This window comes from Gossypium hirsutum, chromosome D05, assembly GCF_007990345.1.
Source record: "Gossypium hirsutum isolate 1008001.06 chromosome D05, Gossypium_hirsutum_v2.1, whole genome shotgun sequence".
Lineage (NCBI taxonomy): Eukaryota > Viridiplantae > Streptophyta > Magnoliopsida > Malvales > Malvaceae > Gossypium > Gossypium hirsutum.
The window spans coordinates 7,895,658-7,908,462 of NC_053441.1; the positions used below are offsets into that span (position 1 = coordinate 7,895,658).

A 12,805-nucleotide genomic window follows, 5' to 3' on the forward strand; every position below is an offset into this window, starting at 1 on the left:
AACACACAAAAATTAAATCTGTTGTAGTATATAATACTAGTATTATGATGTAAATATTAAAAATTGTTAGAGGTGATTATATATAAAATTTTAATAAATAAAAAATATTAAAAATCAAATTAAAAATAATATAAATATATATTTAAAATTTTTAAAAAATAATTTGGATGGACTTAAAATAAGTTTGGATTAGTTATTGACAAATATTGACGGGCTTGGACAAATATAAAATATGTTAATACCGAACTAAATCCATGAACACCTCTATATACTATATAGATGTGAACCCTTCATAATTGCATAATATTAACTATATAGTACCCGATTAAGGTTTTTATTTGATATATTATTTGTGTATGAATCTATTAAATTGCAATGAAGCATACTCTTATATCATGTAATAGTTTTAGGGCCATTTTGGATAGGCATTTACCTCTAATAATTTTTTTATCTTACGCTATAATAATTAATTTCACTAACACCGCTATTTTTACACTAATATCTCTTTGAATATATATATGCATTAAATAAAATCTGTCTACTTGTGATAATTAAAAAATCATAGAATTTAAATTAGGGCAGCGAAAGTGGTTGAATGCAATTGCCAAAATAGTCATAGACATTTACTTTAGTGACAAAGAACCCATGTAATTTGTTCAAAGAGAGGACAAAACAAAACCATGTTTTCACATTAGCTATGTTCGGGTCTGACTCCTTCAATTTACATCTTGTACAAATATTAAAATATTTTAGTCATACTCGTTCAATTTATGAATAGTTTTTTTTTACTAATAAATTAAAAGCTTACACAATTTATTAATGAATGCATTATTTGTTTTATCTTCATAATTCTGAAAATAAAACCTACATTATTTAATCCAAGCTTTCCATGTTCTACGCTTAACTTCTTCTTCTTCTTCTTCTTTGTTGTTGTTGAATATTTGTATTTGCTAAAAAATTTGAAGTGTTGAAAGTATAAATTTGGGTGAAAATGACGTAAAAAAAGTAACCGTTTGATCATCAAGAAGCTACACGGACAAAAAGTCTGTTATACACAAATCTTCAATTTTTCTTTTCTTTTATTTTTTAACACGGTATCGGGACATGAGTTTAAAACGCTACTTTCAACTGCTTTTAGTGGCGGTATTCATAAACCCTCATAATTTATTTTGGTCTTCCTACTATTAGTGGTCGGGGTAAATTGGAATTTCCATCGAGTTCATTTTAAAGTTTAGAAAGGAAAAAGAAAAATGAAAAGGAATTTTTTCTCATAAGCGAGAAGAGAGATTTTTATTAGAAAAGTTATTTATATAGATATTTATTTTTTATTATTAATGTTTGTATTAATAGTAGCTTCGAGAAATATTATTCATTATAGGAGTATTTTTTGAAAATAATTATCATTGGAAACAACACTATCTTGAGAACGCTTCGGAGCTAACCTTGAAAGGTTGGTAAGATTCGTAGATTGTCTCACTTTTGAAATATCTTAAGAGAACATAATTTAGAGACTTAGGTAGGGATATTTTACCTCTTTATTGAACAAACAATGTGTTTGCACTTAAAAAGACCATTTTTGCCAAAATGTTTTATGTGAGTGTAACATTGTGTAACTCTATCAGCATACCTAGCATCTTTGTAACTGACCTTCCATTGTCCACATTTAAGTCATCTCTCCTACTTCCATTATCCACTATTTTTGCACATATTTTCTTATGGTAACTTCTTTCTAAAGTTTATTAATAGAGAATTGAACATTTAATTTAAATTTTTTTTGATCATTTGGCAAACTCAAGTACGATAAAATTTATCTTTGTAACTCTCTTGATATTATTTCTATAACTATTGTGTTTTTCACTTTCTTTAATTGTTTTTTGCTTTCATCACATTTTCTAAAATCTATTCCGATTTTTTTTTCACCATCTCTTCACAAAATCTTGTTTCACTATATTATAACACCTTTCCACCCTAACAAAACAACCCTTTACGCAATTAACTTAACACATTTCTTAATGGGTTTTGGTGGGGTGATATGGACAACGAACACAATAAAACTCATTGGTCGAGTTGACTCAAATTAACAAGGAAACAAAGTGGAGGTATGGGATTTAAAGACTTTTAAGACTTCAATAGGACATTTCTAGAGTTTTTCTAAAACGTGACATAAAAGTTTTTATTAATTACAAAAATGATCTATTTTCAAAATCATGTACGTAAATGATTCGTTTTGAATAGTAAATCTTGGTGCTGTAATTGCCATTGCTAGCACCACCCTTCATAATAGGTTAATCATTGGTTGGTTTTTAAAAAAATTTATATTTTTTAGGTGTCGTTGTTGTCATTGATGGTATTGAATTGAAGTGTGATTATATAAAACGTTTAGGGACCTGACGAAGCAATTACCCTTTTAAATTGGATGAAAAATGGATGGCACCCACTTGCGACACCCCGATTATCCTTTTAAACTTTTGATTTATTTGCATGTCAGGTCTGTTCCCTTTTGAAATTAAATTTAAATAACCCTTAAAAAATATAAGAAAAACAAAAATAAATTCTTCTCATTTTTTTTATTTTTTAAAAACAATAAACTTAAAAAACTATATAAAATAATTGTTCAATTTTAATGATATATTTGGGTAATTTGAATTTTTGTTAAACTTAAATCTTTAAGGACTATTGCTTCATCAGGTCCCTAAACGTTTTATATAATTATACTTCAGTTTGGTGTTATCAATGACAACAACGGTATTAGAATTTACTATTCAAAATGAATCATTTACGTACATAATTTTGAAAGTGAGTCATTTTTATAATTTATAAAAACTTTTGAGCCAATTTTAAAAAAGTGGAGAGTCAGAAAAACTTGGATGCCCCTAGGGCAAGTCTTATGAAAGGAATCTATTTTAAGGGCTTGGAATAGTATCAAAGAGGGGATTTCGCTTATTAAATGGGTTCTCGATGGAATGCTAGAAATGGAAACCTAATCTCAATTTGGGTGGATAAAATATAAATGGATCCCATCTCTTCCTAGTTTTCAGGCATCCGCCCCCCTCCCTTGAATCATGATGTTCATTTGGTTAAAACATTTATTTGACAATGACCAGAGGGGATACTGCTATGAAACTCTCTCTTAAATTCCCTCAAGATTCAAGCTATTAAACAAATCCTAATTAGACCCTTTTTTGTTATTATTAAATTCAAGAGAATTTTAGTGGGAATTAGGGGATAATGGTTCAATTCCATCCATTTTTTGGATTTTTTGAACCATATATTGTAATTCGATTCAGCTCAACTTAATTTTCGATTTTTCATATTAATTTTTTATTTTAAAAATTTAGATTTATTTTAATAAAATGATTTTTATTTTATAAATTTTAAATAATATTTGACAATATAATTTTTTCATCAATAATTCTAAAATAATATCTAAAAACCTTTTCAATTACTTTCATTATTTTAAATATAAAATTTTTATTTTTATATCACAAAAATTAAAATTAATTATAAAATAAATAAAATAAAATTTAACTAATTTTTGAATAATTATAATTTTTAAACTTATGTTTCATAAATCTTCAAACCATCTCCAATCAGATTCATTTTGGATTTTTTTGAAGTATCCAAATAGTTAAAAGAATAGTTGAGCTAACAATTTTTAAAAAAAAATTAGAATAATTAGGGGTGAGCAAAACTCAATTTGATTTTAAAAATTGAAAAAAAAATTCAAATATTGAGTTAATCGAATCGAGTTATTCAAATTATTTATTCCAGTCAACTCTTATAAGTAATTTGAGTTTCGAGTCCAAATCGAATTGAAATTTTACAATTTGAATAACTAATTGGTGTAAATACCCTTTTAATCCCTATCAAGTTTAAAAATGAACAAATTGATCACTCTCAACAAAAATTACAAAAAAATAAAATAATTTTCAAAAATTCAAAATAAATTTTAAAATTCAAAATATTTATAAAAATTTCAAAATTTATATTTTAAAAAAATTATAAATATTTCAAAAAAATTCTAAAAATATATAAAGAAAGTTATAAAAGAATTTTAGAAATAATACTTTTGAGACTTAAATACCCACTGCTAAAAATAATACGAAGGATAGATAAGTCAAACTCCAAAAACAACACTATAAATCCCAAACAAACTCCTTTAGGACTTTCAAGTAACGAAAGCTTCAATGGACAATGGGACCGTTCCCTCTCGTACTGTCTGATTCTTACAGCTCTCTGCATCTCCTGGTCTCATCCCCACACTCTGCCATCGCCCTCGTGATCTCTTCCACTTTGGTTTCTTATTAATTCATGCCTAAACAACAATATCCTTAACTTCCCGAAGAAGAACACAAACCCAACCCAAAAGATTCAAACTTCCATACTATCTGCTCATCAACTCCCGCCCCTCCCATTTCACCCCATAAAATTTCTCTTCTTGCTCTTTCGTTTTCCAAACTCTACATCTCTTATAGTTATGAAGTGTTTTCATTTCACTAACGGGGAGAGGCGAGACGGGGGAGACGATGGCGGCGGCGGCGGTGCCGTTTCTAGGGTGTCGTCGAAGGTAACGTGGACGAGGTCATTTAGCGTGGCGTCAAGCAGCGTCGGCACGAGTCGTTCTGAGTTCGACTCCGAGTCGACCAGGGACTTGGCCTCTGACTTCTCGGCAGTGGGTGGTTTCTACGAGTTTCTGACTCAGCGTCGAGCTAACGATCTGCGGGTGTTCTCATTCGCCGAGCTGAAATCAGCTACCCGCGGGTTCAGTAGAGCTTTTTGATCGGTGAAGGTGGGTTTGGGTGCGTTTTCAGAGGTGTCATTAAGGTTCCTGATGAAGCAAACGACGGTCGTGATTCAAAGCTAGATGTCGCCATCAAACAACTAAATCGTCACGGTTTCCAGGCATAGTTCCATTCCTCTCCATTTCACATATTATTATCTGGTTGAAATGTACAACTTTTTGGTGTGTTCAAATTAATTGCAAAACAAAGTGTATAATCCGTTATTATGAGATGCTTAATCTTGCTTATGAACTGCATAACAATGTAGTTGTACAAATTAAGTAGGTCTAATCATTAAAATTTGTTATTATCAGATTATGAATCATAGTTTTATTTGTTCTGCTTTGCTAGTATTCAGGGGCATAAAGAATGGATCAATGAAGTGAGATTTCTAGGTGTAGTTAAGCACCCGAATCTTGTAAAATTAGTGGGATACTGTGCAGAGGATGATGAGAGAGGGATTCAGAGACTTTTAGTCTATGAACTTATGCGTAACAAAAGCTTGGAAGATCATCTCTTAGCTCGTATGCATGCACCATTGCCATTGCCATGGTTGATAAGATTGAAAATTGCTCAAGATGCTGCCCGGGGCTTGGCTTACCTGCATGAAGAAATGGATTTCCAGGTATACTGTTTTAAGGACAAGCAAATTCATTTTCATTCATATATTGTTTAATTCATTGGTTTTGACAATATGCCTGTTTTTGCTATAATTTTGCTTTTATCATATTCTTAATTTGCGTTTCCCTTCATGATTTCTGCAGCTAATATTTCGAGATTTTAAGACATCAAATATTCTACTGGACGAGGACTTTAACGCGAAGCTCTCAGACTTTGGGTTGGCTAGACAAGGACCTTTGGAAGGATTTGGCCATGTTTCTACATCAGTAAGTTATTCCCTTTGTCTATAAATCCGTAATACTCTTTTTTGATGTCATGATAACGTTTTAGTTGTTTATGCGCCAGAACTAAAGTGGCAAACTATCATGCTGAGATGCCTTTTTAGGTTGGATCGATTGATTTTAATTGTTTCTTTTGCTGTTTTGGGCATGTTTATAAGGTTGTTGGCACGGTTGGTTATGCTGCCCCTGAGTATGTGCAAACTGGTAGGCTAACTGCTAAGAGTGATGTTTGGAGCTTCGGGGTGGTTCTATATGAGCTCATCACCGGAAGGCGAGCACTAGAAAGAAATCTACCTCGAAGTGAGCAGAAACTCCTGGAATGGGTGAAACCTTATATATCCGATTCAAAGAAATTTCACCTTATCATAGACCCTCGCCTTGAAGGACAGTATTGCATAAAATCTGCTCAGAAGCTAGCATCGTTGGCAAACAAATGTCTAATGAAAAACCCCAAGTCCCGTCCTAAAATGAGCGAAGTGGTTGAGATGCTAGGCAACATCATTAGTGGGACATCGACTCAAGATGAAGGTATCTCTCAATCAATGAGTGAAAGTGATGATGTAAAGGAAGAAACCAGAGTGGAGGTCGGGGCCGAGTCTACCAAGCAAGGGCACAGTTATCTGAAGAAGGTTCTGGATATCAGAGAAATAATGAGCTTAAGAAACAGATCAATTGGGAAGTTAGATTGGAGAAATTGGACACCTGGACCGGTGAGGACTTGGTAAACGAGGAGCTTGCAGCTTGCAACCGAGAAAGAAATAGATAAGCCCTTTCATACTGTTGAATGAATGCATTCCCATAGTCAAATACATAGTACCGATTAGTCAATCGATTACGTTTTCTTAGCAATAGACTTTTCGAAATTTTTGCATCACGGCACAACAGTATGTATATTACACCTATATTTTGCTCCAACTGATGTCTAATCCAACAAATTACCTAAAACGGCTAAAAGTCTTAACTCACAAGCAAATAGAAAGCAATACTTTTTTATTAAATTGAACTTTTCCCAACGACTCCTGTTTAATTTTAACACAAATTCCTGTTTAAGTTTAGACCAAGTTTATATAGTCGTCATCTGGAATGACCTTTCTTCTTTTCTTACTTTTTTTTCATGGCCTACTTTTGAGGCCTTTGAGTGAACTTTTTTCCATTTCATAAAAGGAATTAGAAGCCAATGATTTCCAGTCAAAACATTGCATACTCTGCTATTCAAATGCTCTCTTTATCATTCTCAGAAAGCCACAATTAACACATCAATACACCGAGATTTGACAGAGTCATCCGGAAAAAAGATATATACATATATATAACTATAATTATAACTCACTAAACCTGGTTGTGGTCATACAAAAGCAATCACACCCTTTTTCTAAGTTGGCTCATAATTGTTACAAACAACAGTTGATCATCTCTAAAGATCTACAGCATTGCACACATTCCCTTTGTTATGGGTTAGAACTTGCGATTTTGTCAGATTGGTTTTCATTACATTAGCTAAAACGATTACTGTACAGTCACGGAGGCTGACAAAAGAAATGGATAGCTGAGCTGTGAAGATCCACCTGAATATACCTCAAAAGAAAGCGGCTTTCATGGTGCGGACTTATGCTATTATCAGGCATAAAGAGGGGAAGCAGATGGCCGAGGGTATGCAGCAGTGCTCCTTCCATTGCTAGTATCACCGGTACTTCGCCTGCGTATCCGGGGTTTGCTGCTAATGTTGTTTGGATTGCTTCCACATTCACCAGAATCCTGGAGCTGCTCCAATGCTGTTACGACCTCGTTCATTCTCGGTCTGAATTTGGCTTCAGCAGACAAGCATCGTAAAGCAAGGGCTGCGGCCTTGAAGGCTGCTTCCATTGAATATTGGCCTTCAAGACGGTTATCTAGGACACGGAATATTTTGCGTTTGTTGGCCAGGTATGGTTTGGCCCATTCCACCAGGTTGTGTTCTCCGGACGGTCGATTCTTGTCAACTGCTCTACGCCCAGATAACATCTCCAGCAGCACAACTCCAAAACTATAGACATCACTCCTAGCAGTCAAATGACCTACGGTTGGAGCAAAAGTAATGAATAAGTACTAGAAGCACTGAACGTCTACCAAATCCAACAAAGACCAGTAGACAAACTAAATAGAGCACTTCTAAGTGATATCAGTAAGTACCTGTGGCTAAATACTCAGGAGCAGCATATCCATAGGTCCCCATGACCCTGGTAGAAACATGGCTCTTATCACCTGTTGGCCCATCTTTGGCCAGCCCGAAATCAGAAAGCTTTGCATTGTAGTTCTGCGGTGACATCAGAGTAGGAGGTTCTCAAAGAAGTCGATGATGGACAGTTTTTTGAGAAAATCATCAAATGAAACAACGGAAGGAGCACATAGAATGTTGGCCTAACAAGTCACGTACCGAATCAAGCAAGACGTTGGAAGTCTTGAAGTCTCGATAGATCACTTTCGTTTCAGCACTGTGAAGAAAGGCTAGCCCCTTTGCTGCACCAAGAGCAACCTTCATCCGAAGGCTCCATGAAAGAGGCTGGAAATACGTACCTCCTGGTACAGATAATTAAATGTTATGATAAAAAGAAGAACCATCCAATTTCAGCAGAAAAATGGCAGAGAAAGAACTTACTTCTGAATAAATGATTCTCCAAGCTGCCACGAGGCATGAATTCATACACCAAAAGACGGTGTTCATCCTCTAAGCAATATCCAATTAATTTCACAATATGAGGATGATAAAGCTGTCCCAGATAATTCACCTCTGCCTATAAGGATCGAAAAAAAAGGAGTAAATCTCTGCAGTAATGCACTTTGATTACAAAGCATCATTTTAAAACTTTTTAACCATTAGAAAGGCCAAAATGATGAAAATAAATCAATAAGCTCCCAGATAAACATCTTAAAGCAAGCAAGTGAATCTAAAATGTCCGAGGAAACTGCAAAACATTAGCTGTCACCGTAACTATAACCTGAACCTTAAGCTTAAGACTTCCTCTAATCTGAAAAAACAATGAGGTGAGCGTTGACTCACCAACCACTCCCTATGACCTTGGAACCCATCCTGGTTAAGCCTTTTCACAGCAATAACCGTCCCAGTTCCAGGCTTGGCAGCAGCTAATGAATTCTCATCGATCCAAGCCTTAAACACCGAGCCAAAACCGCCTTCCCCGAGCACACTGTCAGGACGAAAATTCCTAGTGGCCATTTTGAGATAGGCGAAACTGAAACACTTCAAATTGGGGGACTGTAAGATCTCACCCTCACTTCGGGGAGTCAAAGGTGCTGAAAATGATGAAGCTTTGCTGCTTGTACTACTCGTATCTTTCCCATCACTGCTAACATACTTCGAACTCAGCCCTGTTCGAAGATGTAATGCAGGCATTAGTTAATCCAGACAAATCTAATTTTTGGAAGTAGAATTCCCTCCCTCCTGTCAAACTCATTCTTCTAATATTTCAAAGCAAACAAAAATGTTAACCAAAATAAAATAAACCAGGATAGAATTTAACTATAGCATCCTATGCTCATAAATGGCAAATTTTACTTTTCTGTCTAGAAAACTAAAGAATATAGTTTCTAAGGCGGATTAATCATATATTAACAACAATCCACGATGGTGGCACTCTCAGTCTCAGGGTCCCAAAGCAAGCCAGACAAAGAGAAAATGTGTGTTTGGTTGCCAAGAAAACTATCAGAAGAAAATTTTTACTGGAACCGAGACTTTCTAGATTGCAGCTTAGAAGTTCAAACCATCCGACAAAACCAGACCCAGCCACCACCCAGAACCCCAAAAGAGGAAACAACATAAAAGGAATGCCAAAAAAAGTTGGAAAGGAAAGCATCAAAGTACTTAAGTAAGCCAATCTAAAGTCCAAAGCAAGTAAAAATAAGAGAATGGGGCAAGGATGTTTTAGAAACTCAAACTACCTGTGTTGCTTGGACTCTCATTAATTCTGGCACTTAAGCAAATCCCCATCAGATCCAAGTCCTGGAAATAAAAACCACACTCTTCAACTCTTCTTCTGTAGATCTCAAAACACATAAAAATTTGAATTTTTGGGTTATAAGAAACCAGAATTCAACGATGAAATGAAGCAGATCTACGTTTAATAACCAAAACTTATCCCTGCTATCAAACAAAGCACCCCAAAACAATCACTTTTCATTACAACATCAAGTTGTCATACTGTTTAAAAAAATGAACAAGAAGATAAAACATAAGCTAAGCCACCCAAAAAGATGAAAAGGCACACCTTTTTCTGTGTAAACCAACCCAACCCAACACAGAAGCAGATTAAAGCAAGAAGGGCTTTCAGAGGAAGGGGATTGTCGAAGTTGGAGTGAAAGCTTGAATATTTTTCTTGGATAGTAATAATGGGTACTAGGCAAGTAGAGAGTGAACAATGAACATGATGACTGGTTGCAAGTTTTTGAGGAAGGTGGGAAGAATTGCATTAATGGCGGGCTGGTCCCTCCTTTTTAAGCGTAGACTATTATAGTAGTATATATCTATCTGTAAAGCTTGTATATAGAGTCAAGGCAGAAAAGAGAAGATAAGCCTTTCACAGCACTCCCGTCATTTGTCAGCCGTTGGATTGTTGCTATGATAGTGGCTTTAGCTTCTCTCCCAGAGCTTTCATTCACCAGATGTCTTCTTCTTCTATCCATGTAGCTTTCAACGTACTGACCGTGTCTCCTCAACATAAACTATTCAAAAAAATGAAACCCTGTTTTCTCATTTTCTTTATTTAATGGATAATATAATCGGATTGGACATTGGATGGGAAATTTTGAAATATCCTACATTCTTCAACTTGCTTGTTTTGGCTATATTGATCTTTAGATCGTCTTTTGCCCCCACTGGAAGGATTTTTTCTTGTTCGCATCTATTTAATTACACAGGGCATAACCAACCATTAAACTAAAGTTAAGACCTGGACGCATGACTATATATATATATATTTAGAAATATAATTTTAATATAACAAGGCCATGACATCAAAATGATTTATCATCTTGATTTATCAACTTGCTTCGTCTTTGCTTGACATTACCGGTTCTTGAATATTTGGCTATGAATCTTGTCATATGTATATTGTAGTTTGAATTGTGTTTGCATTTTGTATTAATATTTTAAATACTGAACTAAATATATAAAATTCAAATACTCCAAAGAAAATAAAAAAAATGTAAAGGGCATAAGTTAATTCCTGGAAACTCCGGATGAGCAAAATCATTGATGTCATCAATCATTTCATTTTGTTGTTGTTGGGTACTACATTGATGATAACTTCATACTGCAGGCGCTCACTTAACCTGAGCTTCTTCTTCACCTGCCTGGAAACTTCAGAGCTTTGGACACTTATTCTTTGAATATTCCGAGCGTTAAATGACAAAACATCGAGTCATTGCTTCACAACTTTGCCAATAAGAACAAGATTTTAAAAACAAAGAAATAAATAAAAAGTCAGTTGCTTTGCAAGCCCCAATTGATTGCATTATTTCTTTCCTTAAACAAATCATTTCTATATTTATTTTTTTGGATAATTATAAGTAAAATGAGCTCTGAAAACAGCATATGTGGATTAACAATTTAAAACTTTTAGAGGCCCACATACACAACATACGGACGGTGAGTAAACGTATAAGGCTTTTGTGGATTAATAAATCTAGGGTATTTTTTTATATTTTAAAATGAACATTTCAGTGTGAGAGAAAATGTTATTATAATGCCGGTCTTAAACGCTATTATTACGTGAAAGATTCACCAACTTTTTTATTAATGTGTTAAAAATATTTTCCCGGGATTTCGTAAATCTCGGGAACCAAACATACCGTGACAGCTTTCAAACCAAACAGCTTTGCTTTCTTCAAGTTATGCCCAAATGACGTGTGATCTTACTTCTGGATTTGCTTCAGCAGATGACAGCCGTTTGATTGAAAGAACTTATTTGGTCATTTTTCTTTTGACTCCTTTTTGTTACGGACCCAACAACTCTTAGCTGTGAATTGATTAGACTATTTTGACCTTTTGATCAAATGTGGGACCCGTTCCCCAACTAGGCTCGGCTTTAAAGGGGCTCTCCAGAGCCGAATCGTTGCTTCGAGAACCATGGCTAGTCGGTTTGAGAGTTTTACGTTTTTTAAATAGTGACATCTATTATAGTGTGGTTGAAAATTTAAATTAACAAAAACCTATTTTTCATTTTTCCTTTTCCAAAAACGGCGACGTAAAAGAGCCGGAGAAATATACTCTAAAACCAAATAAATTAACAGTCAGAACTTTATTCAAGAAACCAAAATAATTGCCTCTATATTAATCAGTTTTTGTTTGGAGCTCATGAAATTAAATAATGTTATTATAACTTAGGCGGTTCGATTGTGTGGATTATTATAAATAAAGATATAAATAATATTATCTACTATTAATTAAATATTAGATCTTGGCCAAAAAATATATATTAGTTTAATAGACCAATTCAATTAGAATTGGGGAAAAATCTAATTAGAATTATAAATTTAAAAAATTATAATATAATTTATCAAGTATTTTCATATAATTTTATTATTTTTAAATAAACTAAAACAAAAAAAAAACTTTCATTTTTAGAAATTGAAATATAATTTTAGATTCACTTGCCCTGTATTCGCCTCTAAATATTATACGACTGGACCAAATTTCGGAAAAATTAGTCCATTCATCGTTTTTGCCTTCAAGTTTGGGTTGAAAGGGGGTCATAATTTGGCAATTACACCCAGGAATCTTTTAATTGACTGTACGGAAGAGATGTACTTTGGCTTTTTCTGCTTCATACCTCAAGTAATCGACCACAATAATTCATAGGGATATTTGACAATTTTCCACGGCTTTACAGAGTCAAAAGTTAACCCCATAAACGGCATACAGATAAAACTTGTAGCGACACAACTATAAAGAAAGAAAAAAATACACATTTTTATATAAATGAATGATGCCATCACCAGATATTTTATATTTATAGCTATTGATTAAAAATTATATAAATTCAACAATAATGTATATTTCATTAACCAGATTTTTTTCCTTAACATGCATCCGTGAAAGAAAATAGGCAATTCAACTGCAAAGATCAAAGA

General features: G+C 33.9%; 1 protein-coding gene and 1 pseudogene across 3 annotated transcripts; one reads left to right on the forward strand and one right to left on the reverse strand.

The window, feature by feature from the left end:
- Nucleotides 1–4,159: 4,159 nt before the first annotated feature.
- Nucleotides 4,160–6,546, forward strand: LOC107906556 (serine/threonine-protein kinase PCRK1-like; annotated as a pseudogene).
- Nucleotides 6,547–6,892: 346 nt separating this feature from the next.
- LOC107906557 (probable serine/threonine-protein kinase PBL9) lies at nt 6,893–10,772 on the reverse strand. 3 transcript variants are annotated; one of them, XM_041093490.1, is made up of 7 exons: nt 9,943–10,772; nt 9,617–9,677; nt 8,721–9,046; nt 8,319–8,454; nt 8,097–8,239; nt 7,853–7,976; nt 6,893–7,737 (listed from the first exon to the last, which is right to left on the reverse strand). In XM_041093490.1, exons 2-7 carry the CDS (start codon nt 9,663–9,665, stop codon nt 7,301–7,303), a joined length of 1,215 nt encoding a protein of 404 aa, XP_040949424.1. In that variant the 5' UTR covers nt 9,666–9,677; nt 9,943–10,772; the 3' UTR covers nt 6,893–7,300. The 3 variants fall into 3 exon arrangements, with proteins under 3 accessions (XP_040949424.1, XP_016689075.1, XP_040949423.1); XM_016833586.2 differs by having other exon boundaries at nt 9,617–9,711; nt 9,943–10,639; XM_041093489.1 differs by having other exon boundaries at nt 9,617–9,719; nt 9,943–10,568.
- Between the last annotated feature and the right edge of the window lie 2,033 nt (nt 10,773–12,805).